Below are 15850 nucleotides of genomic sequence, written 5' to 3' on the forward strand. Positions count from 1 at the left end.
TATGGTTTGTCTCCCTCTCTGATTTCGTCTTTTTTTCCCTCTCTTCCCCTGAGTTCCTCTGTTTCTTAAATTCCACATGTGAGGAGATCGTATGATAATTGTCTTTCTCTGATTATCTTATTACACTTAGCATAATACCCTTTAGTTCCATCTCTGTCATTGCAAATGGCAAGATTTCATTTTTCTGATGGCTGAGTAGTATTCCATTGTATATATACACCACCTCTTCTTTATCTGTTCATTTGTCGATGGACATCTGGGCTCTTTCATAGTTTGGCTATTATGGACATTGCTGCTTTAAATATTGGGGTGTGGGTGCCCTTTGCAATACATTTATATCTTTGGAGTAAATCCCTAGTAGTGCAATTGCTAGATCATAGGGTAGCTCTGTTTTCAACTTTTTGAGGAACCTCCATGCTGTTTTCCAGAGTGGCTGCATCAGCTTGCATTCCTACCAACAGTGTAAGAGGGTTCCCCTTTCTCCACATCCTTGCCAACATCTTTCGTTTCCTAACTCATTAAACATTTTAGCCATTCTAGTGGGTGTGACGTGATATCCCATTATGGTTTTGATTTGTATTTCCCTGCTGCTGAGTGATGTTGAGCTTTTTGAACTTACTCACCTTGCTGAGGTATCTGTAGACCATGATTTCAAGTTGACCTGATCTTCTGCTTTGAAACTTTTTGCTGGTTCCCAAGATAAAAATATAGGGATGTGCATATTTATCACTCCTTTCCAGAAGTTTTTCCTCTTTACTATTGTTAATTCTACAGATCAATAGTTAAAAAAAAATAGTAGTCATTGACTAGAACTTACATTCTGTGTTAGATAGATGTCCCACATTTCTGTTGTACTGCTTCTCAACTGGACAAATGCTTATAAGCTGAATGCACGCAAGATTAACTGAAAAACAGTCTTCTTGGGGTACCTGGGTGGCTAAGTCAGTTAACCATCCAACTCTTGATCTCAGATCAGGGTCTTGATGTCAGGGCTGTGAGTTCAAGCCCCCTTTGAGCTCCATGCCAGGTGTGGAGCCTGCTTGCAAAACAAAAACCAGTCTTCTCGGCTAGACTTTAATAGCTTTATTGAGATGTATATATTCACATATAATACAGTTTATTCGTTTAAATAATACAGTTTATTCGTTTAAATTTTAGAATGACTTTTAGTATATTCGCAGAATTATGTAACCCATCACCATAGTCAATTTTAGAACATTTTCATCACCCCAAAAAGAAACCCCACATTCCTTAATCATCACCCTCCAACCTTCCTATATCCCTTAGCACTGAGCAACCACTAGTCTACTTTCTATCCATAGATTTGCCTATTCTGGACACTTCATATAAATGGATTCATACAGTATCTAGTCTGGTTTTTGTCACTTAGCATCATGTCTTCAAGTTCCATCTATATTGCACCATTTATCAGTACTATCTTGCTTTTTTTTTTTTTTTTTAAGTTTTTATTTATTTAAGTAATCAACACAGGGCTTGAACTCACAGCCCCAAGATCAAGGGTCATATACTCTTCCAACTAAGCCAGCCAAGGGCCCCAGCACTTTCTTTCTTTTTATCACCCAGTAATATTCTATTGCATAGCTATACCACATTTTATTTAACTACTCATCAGTTTTGGACAATTAAGGTGTTTCCACTTTTGGCTATTAACGAATAATATGACCATGAATCTGTGTATATGTTTTCATTTCTCTTGATAGATACCTAGAAGTGGAATTGTTCAGCATATGATAGCTCCGTGTTTAACCTTTTGAGAAACTAACTACCAGACTATTTGCCCAAAGTGGTTGCACTATTTTACATTCCCATTGTGGGAGTTTCCAATCTCTCCACAAATCCTCATCAATACTTATATTGTTTGTCTTATTTATTATAGTCACCTACTAAGTGTGAAGTTGTATCTCATTGTGATTTTGACTTAAATTTTCCTGCTGGCTAATGACATTGAGTATCTTTTCATGTGCTTATTGACCATTTGTATATTTTTGTTGGAGAATTATCTATTCAGATCCTTTGCCCTTTCTTTTTTTTTTTTGCAACTTAATTTTGTGTGTTGGCTAGATTTTTTTTTTTTTTTTTTTGGCTAGATTTTTAAAGGAAAAAAGTTTACTTGCTTAGGGCCATTTCACTAATATATTACAGAAATCACATATTAGGCTAAAATATAGGGAACTAGGGACAGTAGTTTTTCTTTGATACTAGAGTCTAAATAAAGTAATTAAAATGTGTTTTGACAAGTTATTAGCAAGGGCTCTGTTAGTATAAACTCATGGAAAAAGACCTGTAAACTATACTAATTCTTGTGCTTAAAACTTTTTTAGGCATGAATAGCACAGCGGTGTAGGTAATCCACAACTTACTGCTGGTTTTGCTCTATCCCTCATGCCTTTTTAAAATACCTAAATCTGAAAAAATGTCATGCTGTTAATGATTATGATTTAGGTAGACTAGTAAACTAGTTAATGATCTGACTCTTCTGTAACTTGATTCCTTTTATTTCTTTCTTAATAGATTATCGATGTCATAGATAAGGAACTAATTCAGCCTTTTGAGATTCTGTTTGAAGGAGTTGAATATATTGCCAGAGCTGGATGGACTCCAGAGGGAAAATAGTGCGTATGTTAAATTGTCACTTCTTTACAAGTAATTTAGAATCCAGAACTTTAGAAATGTTTACCTTACTACGCTTGCCCTTCAGTTGGAGATGTCTTTATTATGTAAATTTGCAGAGTTGTTATTTCTGCACAGAGAATTTGTCCTGAGCTAAATGGGCTTGTGGATTTGTAATTCTATATGCAATTACTGCGTTGTAATGCCGTCTCTTACATAGCCAGTCATAGTTTTAGTGTTTTTTTGTGTGTGTATGGTTAAATTGTACGACTTTAAGGCCCACATGAAGGAACCTATACTTTTTCTATTATATAATTTAAGCAAAAGTTTTTGTAGAGTTTTATGTGAAGGTGATTTCATATAGTTCCTAAGGTAGGCAATAGGAGTTTCACAAGGCCGGAAATTGTTGGCACTAAAGGGAGAAAACAATTTCATAGGTCATCTGTGGTTTTAAGAGTTTAAAGAAAACCACTTTTTAAAAAACTCAAGCCTAACTTTAGAAATAAGTATACAATAAGCTAATACTTTTAATTAGCCGCTTCTAGGTGATAATCTAACATTTACTAAAGCAATTCTTTATGATTACAGAAATAATTGATGGGTATTAAGGAAGAGAGTAGGGGGATATTCATTTTCTGAGAGCTTGCTTTATTTTTGGTGCTTTTTTGTTTGTTTGTTTAAATAGTGCTTGGTCCATTCTACTAGATCGCTCCCAAACTCGCCTACAGATAGTGTTGATCTCACCTGAATTATTTATCCCAGTAGAAGATGATGCCATGGAAAGACAGAGACTTATCGAGTCGGTGCCTGACTCTGTGACGCCACTAATTATCTATGAAGAAACAACAGACATCTGGATAAATGTATGTATGTTTTCTGTACTCGGTTACATATTTTCTCAGAATGCTGAAGCAAGTGAAGTTTCATAGCAAACTATCAAAATGAAATTTTAAAATTCAAAGTAACCATGAATGTTATTTGCTTAGTTTGAACATTTCAAATTGGAATGATGGTTGCAGAATGGAATGGTTTGTAGATAGAAAGTAGATATCATAATAAAAAAGATATCATTGAAAAAAAAAAAAAACATAGATGTCATTGAAATGACATCTTCTTGGCTACAAATTTGCCCTTATTCCTGGACATATCAGGTATTGAAAACAGCATCACAGTGCCTCTGAGGAGGACTAGAAGAGACTTTTAAGTTGACAAACTATACAGAATTTACCAATCTGTGATTGAGTTTTTTAGTTTCCAATTTAGTGGGAAAAAACTTAAGATACAAAATAAATAAAGCCAGATCACTCTTTGGCTGAGTACAGGCTTCATATTATTCACCTTTCAACTGTTATAATATTTCTCTTTGGAAAAGAAAAGTAGTAAGATTTTAGGTAAGAATAAGTAATAATATTCTGTAGTAAGATTTATATCATTAAACCTCATGCCATGTTTCAAAGGATTACAGAGATGGTGAGCAAGAAAAAGCTTTTGGTCATATTTTTCTTTTTTCACCATTTGGGAATATTTATTTCTCAATGAAAGAAGTCTATGACTAAATTAAGATAAATCTGAAAGGACCAGACCAAATCTATATTAGAAATGTACAGTACCCACTAGCACTGCCAGTTATTTACATTCCAAAATGTATTTACCAAGTAATTCTTTTTTCTCTAGCTTAATTGAATTGTTTATGTAGTATTTTCATTAATGTGTATAGTAAATTAAGCTATTCATTTTACAGATCCATGACATCTTTCATGTTTTTCCCCAAAGTCATGAAGATGAAATTGAATTTATTTTTGCCTCTGAATGCAAAACAGGTTTCCGTCATTTATACAAAATCACATCCATTTTAAAGGAGAGCAAATATAAACGATCCAGTGGTGGGCTGCCTGCCCCAAGTAAGAAATCCATTTTTATTTGAAATATATATATACATATGTTGGGGGCAGAAGGTGGGAAGGCAAGGTAATATAATGTCTCTTTTGCATACTTTATAAACATTAGTACTTGCTTCATTAAACAATACATAAATTAAAAATATACATATATGAAATCACAGGACAAATTGATTGATAGATAATGTAAGGAACTACTAATAGTGAGTAATCTCTGGGAGTGGAATTACTTATTTTTGCTTTCTACTTTTGCCTTGACTGTAATTTTTAATTTAAGTGAGCCCAAATCATATTGAGATTTAAAAAACTGTTTTTAGGGGCACCTGGGTGGCTCAGTCAGTTAAGCGTCTGCCTTCAGCTCAGGTTACAATCCCAGGGTCCTGAGATCAAGCCCTACATCAGGCTCTCTGCTCAGTAGGGAGCCTGCTTCTCCTCCCTCTGCCTGCTGCTCTGCCTGCTTGTGCTCTCTCTCTCTCTCTCTCTGTCTCTCTCTGTGTCAAATAAATCTTTAAAAAAAAAACTTTTTAAAAAGTTATTTTTAGGGACTCCTGGGTGGCTCAGCGGTTGAACATCTGCCTTTGGCTCAGGATGTGATCCCAGTCTAGGGATCGAGTCCCACGTCGGGCTCCCTGCATGGAGCCTGCTTCTCCCTCTGCCTGTATCTCTGCCTCTCTTTGTGTCTCATGAATAAATAAATAAAATTTTTTTTAAAAAGTTATTTTTATATGTTTTTTGTTTTTTACATACTGGGTCATTTTCTTTTAAGATTTACTTATTTAGGGCAGCCCCGGTGGCTCAGCGGTTTAGTGCCAGCTTCAGCCCAGGGTGTGATCCTGGAGACCTGGGATCGAGTCCCAGGTCGGGCTCCCTGCGTGGAGCCTGCTTTTCCCTCTGCCTGTGTCTCTGCCCCTCTCTCTCTCTCTCTCTCTCTCTCTCTCACTCACTGTGTCTCTCTTAAAAATATTTTTAAAATCTTTAAAAAAAAAAAGATTTACTTATTTAGAGAGCAAGAGAGAGCACCAGTATAGGGGAGAGAGCATGAGTTGAGAATGGGGGTGGGGAGCAGAGGGAGTGGGAGAAGCAAACTCCCCACTGCGCACGGAGCCCAACATGGGGCTCAGTCCTGGGACCCTGAGATCACCACCTGAGCAGAAATCAAGAGTCAGGAGCCACTTAACTAACCAAGCCACCCAGGTGCCCCTAATAGTTTTTTTTTTTTAATCTTGTATGCATCTACACTGAAGTTAATATGGTTATAGCTCTTCAGATTGATATAATTATGTTGCCCAAAGTGAAATTAAATATTGTGTCAGCTGAAGTTAATTTATCTTTAAAAAGTGATGGTTTTCCTTCTGGAAAATGTAATACAGAATGGATATGTAAGCCTAGAAAAAGTGAAATGGTATATCCAATAGTTCTCCTGAATTTGTTTTTGTTATTTTATTTATTTTATTTAATTTATTTTATTTATTTATTTTATTTATTTTATTTTATTTTTATTTATTTTTTTTATTTAGATTTTATTTATTCATGAGAGACACAGAACAGAGAGAGAGAGAAAAAGAGAGGCAGAGACACAGGCAGAGGGAGAAGCAGGCTCCATGCAGGGAGCCCTACATGGGACTCGATCCCAGGACTCCAGGATCATGCCGTGGGCCAGAGGCAGGCACTAAACCGCTGAGCCATCCCCTGTTTCTGTTTTTTTAATTGAGTTATAGTTTTCTACCTTAATAATAGAGAGTTTATTTTGGAATCGTAGACATTTTATGATAATGTTATATGCTTAACTGCCATTTGTAACTTAACAGACTCAATATAGCCATTTTTTTAATTGTGGCAAAATGTACATAACAAAATCTACCATTTTAACCATTTCAGTATACTGTTGAGTGGCATTAAGTATATTCATATTGTTAGGCAACCATAACCACTCTCTTCCTCCAGAACTTTTTTCATCTTCCAAAACTGAAACTGCCCAATAAATAATTCTCAGTTTAGCTTATTTTTCCTTCCCCTCAACCTCTGACAACTACTTTTTGTCTGTATGATTTTGACTACTCTAAATACTTCCTATAAGTCGAGTTATACAGTATTTGCCTTTTCGTGTCTGATTTATTCACTTTGCATAATGTCCTCAAGTGTTATCCACGTCATAGCATTTGTGAGAATGTCCTTCCTTTAAAGGCTGAATATATTAATTTGTATGTATAGACCACATATTCCATTCATCTGTCTACAGACATTTTGAGTTCCTTCCACGTTTTGGCTTTTGTGACTAGAGCTGCTATGAACATGATGAGTATACAGATATCTGTTTTGAGACCCTGCTTTCAGTTCTTTTGGGTATAAACCTTAGAAGTGAAATTACTGGATCATATGGCAATTCTATTTTTAATTTTTTTGAGGCGCCATCATATTCTTTTCTGTGGCAGTTGCAGCATTCTACGTTCCCATCTGCAGTGCTCAGAGGCTTCAGTTTATGACCATTCTTGACAACAGTCGTTATTTTGTGTGTGTGTTTGTTTTGGATGTAGCCATCCTAGTGGGTATGAAGTGGTATGTCATTGTGTCTTTGACTTGGATTCTCTAATGACTAGTAGCATTGTGCATCTTTTCACATGTTATTATCCATTCGTATATCTTCTGTGGAGAAATGTCTGAATCTTTTGCCAACTTTTCAAGTGAGTTATTTTTCTCAACAAAGGCCTTTTAAGTATAATTCTTATTGGGGGAATAGCTATATCATAGAACTAGCAAAATAAATACTGCCTCTGACTCTGTTACTTTCCTTAGCCTAATTTTTTTAGGCAGACTGGATCTTGTTATAACCAAGATGAAGAATCTCTTCATTGAGAGCCTTAGTTTGACTTGGCCCTTAGGGTGAAATTGGCCTTACCAACTCCTCTGTTGTTGATAAATTAAATCCACTTAGGAAATTCCAGAAATTTTAGTGATGAAAACTGGTCAAAGAGCTGTGAATAGTAGTGGAACTAAAACAGTACTTGGTAACTTTTAAAATCTAATACTCCAGTTGAAGAGTGTAAGAAGAGCTGTTACCCCAGTTAATAGTCATTTCCAAAGCCTAACCTCTTTGTTCCCTCTCAGTTTCTCTTACTGGGCTCCTCAGTTTATCTACCTCTTCTTTCCCTTCCCCTCCTTTCTTTTGAGGCTTTTCTGCTCCAAGTCTTCCTTTTTCCTCAATACCCACTTTATTATCCCACTCCTCTACTGGCTATAATGTGAAGTAGTATTTGTTATATATATTGTTAAATAATATTTATTTTCTGGACATAAAATTTAAAGTACTAAGTTGAATTTTTGCATCTAAGAAAAATCAACTTTTTCAACCTTATTGGGACCCTAATTAAGATCCTACCATGGAATGCCTGAATGCCTGGGTGGCTCAGTGGCTGAGTGTCTGCCTTTAGCCCAGGGCATGATCTCAGGGTCCTGGGATTGAGTCCCACATCACACTCCCTGCAGGGAGCCTGCTTTTCCCTCTGCGTGTATTCTCATGAATAAATAAATAAAATCTTTTTAAAAACCATAAAAAGGGGAGCCCTGGTGGCTCAGCAGTTTAGCGCCGCCTTCAGCCCGGGGTGTGATACTGGAGACCCAGGATGGAGTCCCACATCGGGTTCCCTGCATGGAGCCTGCTTCTCCCTCTGCCTGTGTTTCTGCCTCTCTCTCCTTCTGTGTCTCTCATGAATAAATAAATAAAATCTTTAAAAAAATAAATAAATAAAAATAAAAAATAAAAACCATAGAAACCCCTCTACCATCTCACCATCTCATCCTGTCCCCAGCTGTCTCTTTCCATAGTGCTGCTAGGCAGAGAAATGGTTTCCATTTTTTTAACCTCTTCCTTTGGTCACTGGCCACCAAGAGAGTCTTTACTGAGACAGAATCTCATAGAGACAGATGGGGGCATGTTGGCATTTACTGTATAAAACTTTTTCTTTTGTGGCTTTTAAAGTAGTTTGTTGCTTTTCTAGAGGAAATGCCTTGTCAACCCATTAGACTTCTAGGTCTAAAAATACAATTGCTTTTGAGTTCTTTTCTGGCTTTGCCATCAGAATCTGTTTTGCTGTTTTCACTTGATTTACGTGGATCCTTCCGTCATTATTCCAGAGTATTGTGAAGACTCATAACTTAGAATTTTTTTAACTGTAGACTTATTAAAATGAAGGTGAAATTCACATAACATTAAATGAACAACTTTAAAATGAACATTTAAACCTTTTACTCTTTTTAAAGATTTATTTATTTATTTATTGAGGAGAAGAGGCAGAGGGAGAGGGAGAGAGAGAATCTCAAGCTGACTCCCCACTGAGTGCAGAGCCTGTCACAGGTCTGTCTCATAGCTCTGAGATCATGACCTGAGCTGAAATCAAGAGTCAGACGCTTAGCTAACTGAGCCACCCAGGCACCCCTTAAATAAACATTTTAAAATGAAGTGGCAGGGTGCCTGGCTGGCTCAGGTGATAGACCATGTGACTCTTAATCTCAGGGTCATGAGTTTAAGCCCCACGCTGGCATAGAAATAACTTTTAAAAAATTAAAATATTTTTAAAAGTAAGATGAACAGTGGCATTAGGTAGGTACATTCACAATGTTGTGTAGTCATCACCTGTGTTTAGTTTCAGAACATTTCATTACCTCAGATATAACTTGAATTTTTTAATGTACCTTTTTGGAAAAAAAGAGTTTTATAAAAAAAGAGTTATTCATTGTTTCATTTGCTTATAGTTTGATTCAGAGTGCTGAATGATAACTATGTTTATCTTTAGGTGATTTCAAGTGTCCTGTCAAAGAGGAAATAGCAATTACCAGTGGTGAATGGGAAGTTCTTGGCCGGCATGGATCTAATGTATGCTCTTTTATTCTACTGATATGTTTGGTCAACATTTGCTGTATTTATGCAGTACTGAAAAGCAGTAGTACAACTTTATATGACCCCAGTGTTTTGACAATACTAAGTTAGGGCCTAAAAGAACTCAAGGTTTAGAAAGGAAGAATCTTAGTTTAAGTTATAAGTCACCAAAAAAGTAAATAAATAATAAAATAATTTAAAAAAAGTTATAAGTCACCCATTTTATAGTCCTGGTATTAGGTGTGTTCTTATTACTTAAGTTCACCATTTTCAGATATAGTGTTGCTACTTAATAAGGAAAGGGCTGGTCCATATTTTCTGAATCTGCAAAAGTTGTGAGTTGGAATATTGTTTGAAAATTATTTTTATATCTCTTAATGTCATTTCTATACATTAGAAATTGGATTTACTACTTCTGAGGTAGTGATTCTCTTTCACTTATCTATTTATCTTATCTCACAAATTTAAAATTCTATCCATCACCTACAAAGTGGCTAACATACATACAGAGTGTAGATTGATGTGGAAAAAGAGGAAAATCCACCTCTTTCCTCTTAGCTTATGGCTTTCTGTGGCAATTCAATGAATTCTAATTTTTTTCTTTTGCCTTTCATAGTACTTGTGTCTATTTGAACTTTCAGTTAAGTGGTTAGTTTCCTGAGAGCTCTAAGAATTCCATCCTTTATGTGTGTGATACATTCAGTTAAGTTGATTATTCTACCAAGATTTAATGAAAGCCTATGATTTTCCTCAAATTGATTTGGAGATTTAATGAAGGATTATATGTACTAGCTACTATAGAAGTCACTCATAGTCCCCAAACTAGTTAAGGAAAAAAAATGAAGATCCGGGTCTCAGGTTTGGTTTTGTTGGTAAAAATTTTAGAATATCATAGGTAACCATTAATGTCTAATTGCCACTGAGAGTCTGAGTCTCACATGGCCTTCTGGTTATATATCCAAAAAATATTTTTTTCCATTTAGGGGCCTTGGATGTTATTGTCATTTGAGAAGAATCTTACTGTGGAATTCTAAGTTCTGATAACAAAAAATTACACTCTTGTAACGTTCCTACTGTATAATGGTTGTATAATGGTTGGATAATACTGAGGAATCCACAGAATTGCATTTACACAGATCTGAATCTTATTTTGGCAACCTAAATGTCCTTCTATTACTTGCATTTATATGCATCGATTTTCTTCTTTATGTCCTGCTTACTTACTTAATGTGTTTGTGCCTCTCTTTCTTACTCTTCTACACCCCCTCTATCCTTGCTTTATTTTTTTTAAGTTACCTTTCCCCTCTCTGCTTTTACCAGTGACCTTGTTCCTACCCAAAGAACGGCAATAATTGGGTAAAGCTTTGAGACTTTTTTTTTTTTTTTAAGATTTTATGTATTTATTCATGAGAGACACAGAGAGAGAGAGAGAGAGAGAGGCAGAGGCACAGGCAGAGGGAGAAGCAGGCTCTATGGAGGGAGCCTGACGTGGGACTCGATCCTGGGTCTCCAGGATTAGGCCCTGGGCTAAAGGCGGCATGGATCAGCTAAACCGCTGAGCCACCCGGACTGCCCCGAGCTTTGAGACCTTTAAGCCCATGTGCTCCTCACTGTTGAGGAATGGTTCTCAACATTCCACTGTTGAGGAATGGTTCTATGGTCCTTGGGCCAGCCCATAGCCTGAGCATCACCTGGGAACATTTTAGAAAGGTAAATTCTTGGGCCTACCCCAGACCTTCTGAATCAGAAATTCTGGTGGTGGAATGCTGCGATCTGCTTAACAAGCCCTTCAAGATTATTCTGATACTTCTGTCTAATAAAATAGTTACAGGAAACAAAGAAAAGAGCCATTATAATCAGGGGTCAGAAACTAACCTGTTATTTTTTCAGTTTTGAAAGGCCAGACTCCAGCTGCTAGGTCAAGAGCAGAACCTGTCCTGACCTTTTGCACAGATTAACACATACCTATGAAACTTCATGAATGTTTGTTCTGGCATTTCCTATCACTTGTATCCTTTCTACATACATGTGTCACATAGCCCTGCTTAATCTCAACTGTGTTTATTTCTGTACCTATGTAAGCTAGAAAAATATTTTGTAATGAAGAAGCAGCTTCCTAGAGAAAATGTGGCATTTAAAAATACTTGTTTTTGGAAATGTATCTTTGTTTTCTTTTCTGTGTAAAAAAAAAAAAATTGAATTTCATTAAACACTTAGTAGGCTAGTATTTTAAACAGATAATAAAAGCTGTTTATTTAGACTCTTACTGTAATTTGGGAAGAATTCAGCTGTGAGTTTACTTACAGTTTTTTTGAGTTCCGAGTGAAGACTTAAAAATCTTATCCATACTTATTTATAAAGTATACCAGTACTGAAACTGTAATTGAGTTCAGTTATTTCCCAACCGAGTAGATAAAACACTTTTGCAAGTTTGTACAAAAGACCAAAAAAGTACTGCTTAAGATAATACTGCACTAAGAGATATACAAGATTCTATAATGAGACTCTTTTTTAAGTGGGCATGAATGGTTGACCTAAGGGGTGATACAGGTATGTTTTTTCCCTTTAAAGTGTTGTCATTTTAATGAAATAACTCTTGAATTTTAAGAAAACGCACATTTTGACCATGTGCGAAACTAATAATAGCATGCAATTCATGTGTCCTTTTTCCTTGTGAAAGAGATTTATTCTTAGGTATAAGTCATAAGCAAACCAGCTCAGGTTTATTAACATTGGTGGCAAAAAATTTTTAAGAGGCACTAGTGAAAGAGTGACTCAAATGCTTCTAAATGAAATTGGGAATTGTTTGTTGAGTTACTAGCTTGGCCAAGGTCCTGTTAGCACTGATTTTTCTATTGTTGTTTTTTGGCAGATCCAGGTTGATGAAGTCAGGAAGCTGGTATATTTTGAAGGCACTAAGGACTCTCCTTTAGAACATCACCTATATGTGGTCAGTTATGTAAATCCTGGAGAAGTGACAAGGCTGACTGACCGTGGCTATTCCCACTCTTGCTGCATCAGCCAGGTATTAAGTCCCTTTTGGAAAAGGGTTTCCTATCCTATAAAAAAAAAAACCTTCTGCTCATGTAATACTCCTTTAGAATAATGTGAAAATCGGTGAAATTGGCCTGTCAAAGTCTGATTCTCTGAGGAAAAACTTTAAAAAGTCTACTCTTAACGTCAGCATTGTATATGGACATAAATGGTCAGACTCTTACCATACTCCTGCTCTAGCACCAGTGCAGATATAGCACCTTTTTTACTTTTCCAGGGGGAAAAAGTAATTGTTTCTCCTTTCTCTAGCATTGTGACTTCTTTATAAGTAAGTATAGTAACCAGAAGAATCCACACTGTGTGTCCCTTTACAAGCTCTCAAGCCCTGAAGATGACCCAACTTGCAAAACAAAGGAATTTTGGGCCACCATTTTGGATTCAGCAGGTACTCATTTCCCTGAACCTGATTTCAAGTAGGATTATACATAAGTACACTAAACCTGTTTCGTATGTCCACATTTCTCACTTCTCACCACCACTTGTCCCTGAGCTGCTGAGTTCCTGATTGATCCCATCCTTCCTATTCTGTCAACTACCAAGTAAGATGAGTTACCTCCCACTCTAGGCAGGAGCAGGTTTGGAAGGCCTTTTTGAAGTTTTTTTTAAGTAATCTCCTATACCCAGTGTGGGACTCAAACTCATGACCCCAAGATGAAGAATTGCGCACTCTTCCAACTGAGCCAGCCAGGCATCCCTGGAGGGCCTTTTTGAAACTAAGAATAAAACCGTCATAGTAGCAGCTAGGAATGATTTGTCCACATGTTTGGTGATTTCTCAAATGAAGATCATGTACACTGAACTAGTAAGACTCTGAGCAGGGAAGCTGCAGCCTTAGGGAATAACCACCTGGTAGCTTTCTTAACTTTTAAAACACTTGCAATGGCCATCTTAATAAAAGAACACTAGTTCTATGTGGGAATGAAGAGCACTGTGAATTATCTATTTTTTAAATGCTTGGTTTCTTAAAAAATGGAATAATTTTATGTATCTTTAATCCACTTTGTCCCCAAATCTTTTTTCCTGTTAAGTATTTTTATTCATGAATATCTGCTAGGGGATTAAGAAATTAATGCAAAGCCACAGGGTATGTTCTAATGTCCACAAGTAGAATTTGTAATATGGTGGTGATCTCTGCTTAGATTGTAACATTATCCAGTATACATAGACTTAGGATAGGTTCTGTATATCTTTGGTAAACCAAAGACTGACAGTGAGTTACTGTTTTGGGTCCTGGTTAGGCTAATTAATTCTCTAATGATCAGAAACAAATGTTTTTTGAGCACTGGCTCTGAGCAAGTTAAATTGACTGAATTAAATTTGTGCTTCCAGTTTCTAATCAGGTATATGGCTTAACCATCATCAAGTTACACTGAATCAAGCACAGAGTATTTGTATAATTTCATATCTAAATACCTCCTAGGCTCCAAGGATTATTCAGAATATTGTGTATCTACTTTTGAAATAATTTGATATGTTTATTAGATTTTGTTTTTTTTTAAAGATAAATGTTCTTACTTAATTTCTTGCTTATCACTTGAAAGGGAGATGGTCAGTTATTCTGTGTGTGGTTATGGGTTTATGGTTTCTTTTCCTTGCTCTCAGATTGCAGAGCTCCAATAAGAACTCCTTTTACATACTCTTTTTGTTATCTCCTCCTCCCAGGTCCTCTTCCTGACTACACCCCTCCAGAGATTTTCTCTTTTGAAAGTACTACTGGATTTACGTTGTATGGGATGCTGTACAAACCTCATGATCTACAACCTGGAAAGAAATACCCTACTGTGCTATTCATATATGGTGGTCCTCAGGTGGGCATATTTACTTAAACTTTATTTAACTCCAGTATAGTTAATATACAGTGTTTTATTAGTTTCAGGTATAGAGTATACTGATTGAACAATTCTGTACATCACCCAGTGCTCATCACAATAAGTGCACTCCTTAATCCCCATTATCTATTTCACTCATTCTCCACCCACCTCTCAGGTGGGCATATTTATATACATACATCTCTATGTATACATATATATTTTTTAGAATTGTTTTTTAAGCGTCTAGTCAATTATTCAAGTTAATATTTGAGCATTATTGGGCCTCTGCTGTTACTGACTCTGGCTTATAACTCCTGTTTAGAGGGGTGCCTGGGTGACTCCGTCGGTTAAGCATCTGCCTTCAGCTCAGGTCATGATCCCAGGGTTCTGAGATTGAGCCCCATGTCAGACTCCCTGCTCAGTGGGGAGTCTGCTTCTCCCTCTCTCTCCCACTGCTTCTCCCCCTGGCTCGTGCACTCTTTCGCGCGCGTTCTCTCTCTCTCTCTCTCTCTCTCTCTCTCTCTCTCAAATGAACCCATGTTCATTATGCAGCATTGTTCACAATAGCCAGAAGATGGGAGCAACCCAGTGTCCGTTGATAGATGAATGAATAACCAAAATGTGGTATATCCATACAAATATTTTTCAGACTTAAATACGATGACAAAAAATAATAATAATAAATAAATAAAATGGGATGACGTTCTGATACAAGGTACAACAAAGATAAACTTTAAAGACATTATGCTAAGTGAAATAAGCCAGAGACAAAAAAGGACAAATATTGTTTGATTGCACTTGTGTGATGTACCCAGAAGAAGCTAATTCGTGGAGACTAAAAGTGGGATAGAGATGGTTAGGGACTGGGGGAGGGATAGGGAGTTATTTAATAAGATACAGAGTTTCTTTTTGAGATGATGAAAAGATTCCAGATATGGATATTGGTGATGGTTATATAACAGGGTGAATACCTAATGTCACTGAATTATACACTTAAAATGGTTGAAATGGTAAGTTTTATGTATATTTTATCATAATAAAAAGTTTTGGGGTGCCTGGGTAGCTCACTTGGTTGAGCATCCCACTCACTTTTGACCTAGGTCATGATCACATGGGTTGTGGGATTAAGCCAAGCCCCTGGCCGATCTCTTCACTCAATGTGGAGTCTGCTTGAAAGACTCTCCCTTTGCCCCCCGCCCCACTTACACTCACCCATGTGTGCCCTTTCATTCTCTTGCTCTTTTGCTCTCTCTCTAAAAATAAATAAGTCTTTTTAAAAAGTCTTAACCAGTGCAATTAAAATAAAATTGTTCAATTGTTTGTAGGACTTATGAATACAAATACTTCTTTACACTTACTGGAATAGTTTCTTTCTCAGAATATTCTGTTCATTCTGCAGAGAAATTTCCCCATGCGACTACATGATAAAATGACTCTGGCCTTTCAACTTATTGGGAGATCATTCATCCTCTTGTTTGTTGACTGAAGAGGCTCTTTAATATAAGACCAGATCTTTTTAATAGCACACAAAGCCTTGTTAACTTTGATTAAATCTTATTATCAGTCCAGACTGTGTTCTTTCT

General features: G+C 36.5%; 1 protein-coding gene across 3 annotated transcripts in view; it reads left to right on the plus strand.

The window, feature by feature from the left end:
- DPP8 (dipeptidyl peptidase 8) overlaps positions 1-15850 on the plus strand; it is a 69622-nt gene that overhangs the window by 39628 nt on the left and 14144 nt on the right. For all 3 annotated transcript variants that reach the window (XM_041743290.1, XM_041743289.1, XM_041743291.1), the window contains exons 10-16: positions 2533-2633; positions 3317-3494; positions 4373-4532; positions 9320-9399; positions 12275-12427; positions 12706-12841; positions 14119-14264. In XM_041743290.1, the coding sequence (XP_041599224.1) occupies positions 2533-2633; positions 3317-3494; positions 4373-4532; positions 9320-9399; positions 12275-12427; positions 12706-12841; positions 14119-14264 (954 nt within the window). The remainder of the gene's footprint in view (positions 1-2532; positions 2634-3316; positions 3495-4372; positions 4533-9319; positions 9400-12274; positions 12428-12705; positions 12842-14118; positions 14265-15850) is intronic.

This window comes from Vulpes lagopus, chromosome 2 (genome assembly GCF_018345385.1).
Source record: "Vulpes lagopus strain Blue_001 chromosome 2, ASM1834538v1, whole genome shotgun sequence".
In the NCBI taxonomy this organism is placed as follows: domain Eukaryota; kingdom Metazoa; phylum Chordata; class Mammalia; order Carnivora; family Canidae; genus Vulpes; species Vulpes lagopus.